Genomic DNA, 1,105 nt, shown 5'->3' with positions numbered 1-1,105 from the left:
CGCCTTTCCCCCCTGCCGGCCCGCGAACCCTCCATCCTTGCCCCCCCCCCCCCCCTCCGCCCGCGAGCAGCGGCCCATGCTGCAGGCCCCATCCCCCCGCTTCCTCCCATGCGCCGGCGGCTCATCATCAGATGCATGCCCGCGCCCTCCATGACACGACGCATGTCAGAGCGTTGTCCATCAGCCACGCGTATCGCGCATCACGCCCTTTGCAGGATGAGGCAACCCTGGGGTCAAAGCTTGAGTACCTTGCGGGCCCCAGCGGCGCCGTCGCGGGCATCAACGACCGCCACCCGCTCACGGGCCGCACCGCCCTGGCAGAGGCGACCCAGCTCAACAGCCTGCCCATGGCGCGGCGCCTGCTGGCCTGCGGCGCGAGCCCGCGCGTCGCGCACGCGACGGCGGGGCCGCCGCTGCTGCAAGCGGCGGCGTGCGGGTTCGATGGGCTGGTGGAGCTGCTGCTGGAGAGCGGTGGGCGGGGCGGGGCAGGGCAAGACGGGGGCGGGCGTCCTGTCATTTCCAACTTAAGGGACGAACGGCGTCTTTGTGTCTCGAGGGGCATGCTGTGTCAGGGCGCCAGGGCCTTGCTCCCGCGCGCGCCCTGGACGGTGGACGTTCTAGCATCTATCTGGGCAAGGCGGCGGCGGGTCCGTTGCGGCAGTCTGGGCGCCGCGCACGCCGGCGCTGCATGTGTACCCAGTCACTGGGCGCAGCCCCGCTGCTCGGCGGCGGCCGCTTGATGGCGTCTGACCGGCGTTCGAGGGCTGCCGTCATAACCACACCCGCTGCCCCTCCACCCACGCAGGCGCCGACCCTGAATCTACCGACATGCTCGGATGGACCGCCCTCCACCACGCCTGCTCCACCGGCCACACCAGCACCGTCCGGCTGCTGATCAAGCGCCGCGCCAACGTCAGCGCGCGCACGCACGACGGCGAGGCGCCGTTTGACCTCGCGCGGCCTGAGGTGGTGTGCGCGCTGTTTGATGCGGAGAGCCGCTCGCCCACCGGGCTCGGGGACACGCTGGGGCGGCGGCTGCGGGAAGAGGGCGGCGGCGCCGGCGCCGGCGGCGGCGAGGACGGCGCGGGGCTGCACGGGGCGACGC

The 1,105-nt window shown here is 73.1% G+C and overlaps 1 protein-coding gene across 1 annotated transcript in view; it reads left to right on the top strand.

The window, feature by feature from the left end:
• The window catches only part of MNEG_11250 (hypothetical protein), a gene marked incomplete at both ends in the record, with an annotated part of 4,904 nt that extends 4,086 nt beyond the window's left edge, over positions 1-818 (top strand). The window contains 2 exons of the mRNA XM_014040277.1: positions 216-436; positions 806-818. Coding sequence (XP_013895731.1) covers positions 216-436; positions 806-818 — 234 coding nt within the window. The remainder of the gene's footprint in view (positions 1-215; positions 437-805) is intronic.
• Between the last annotated feature and the right edge of the window lie 287 nt (positions 819-1,105).

The sequence above is a fragment of the Monoraphidium neglectum genome, assembly GCF_000611645.1.
Source record: "Monoraphidium neglectum strain SAG 48.87 unplaced genomic scaffold scaffold02658, whole genome shotgun sequence".
In the NCBI taxonomy this organism is placed as follows: domain Eukaryota; kingdom Viridiplantae; phylum Chlorophyta; class Chlorophyceae; order Sphaeropleales; family Selenastraceae; genus Monoraphidium; species Monoraphidium neglectum.
Note: the sequence above shows the minus strand (reverse complement) of the source record. Positions and strands in the feature narration are given on the sequence as shown.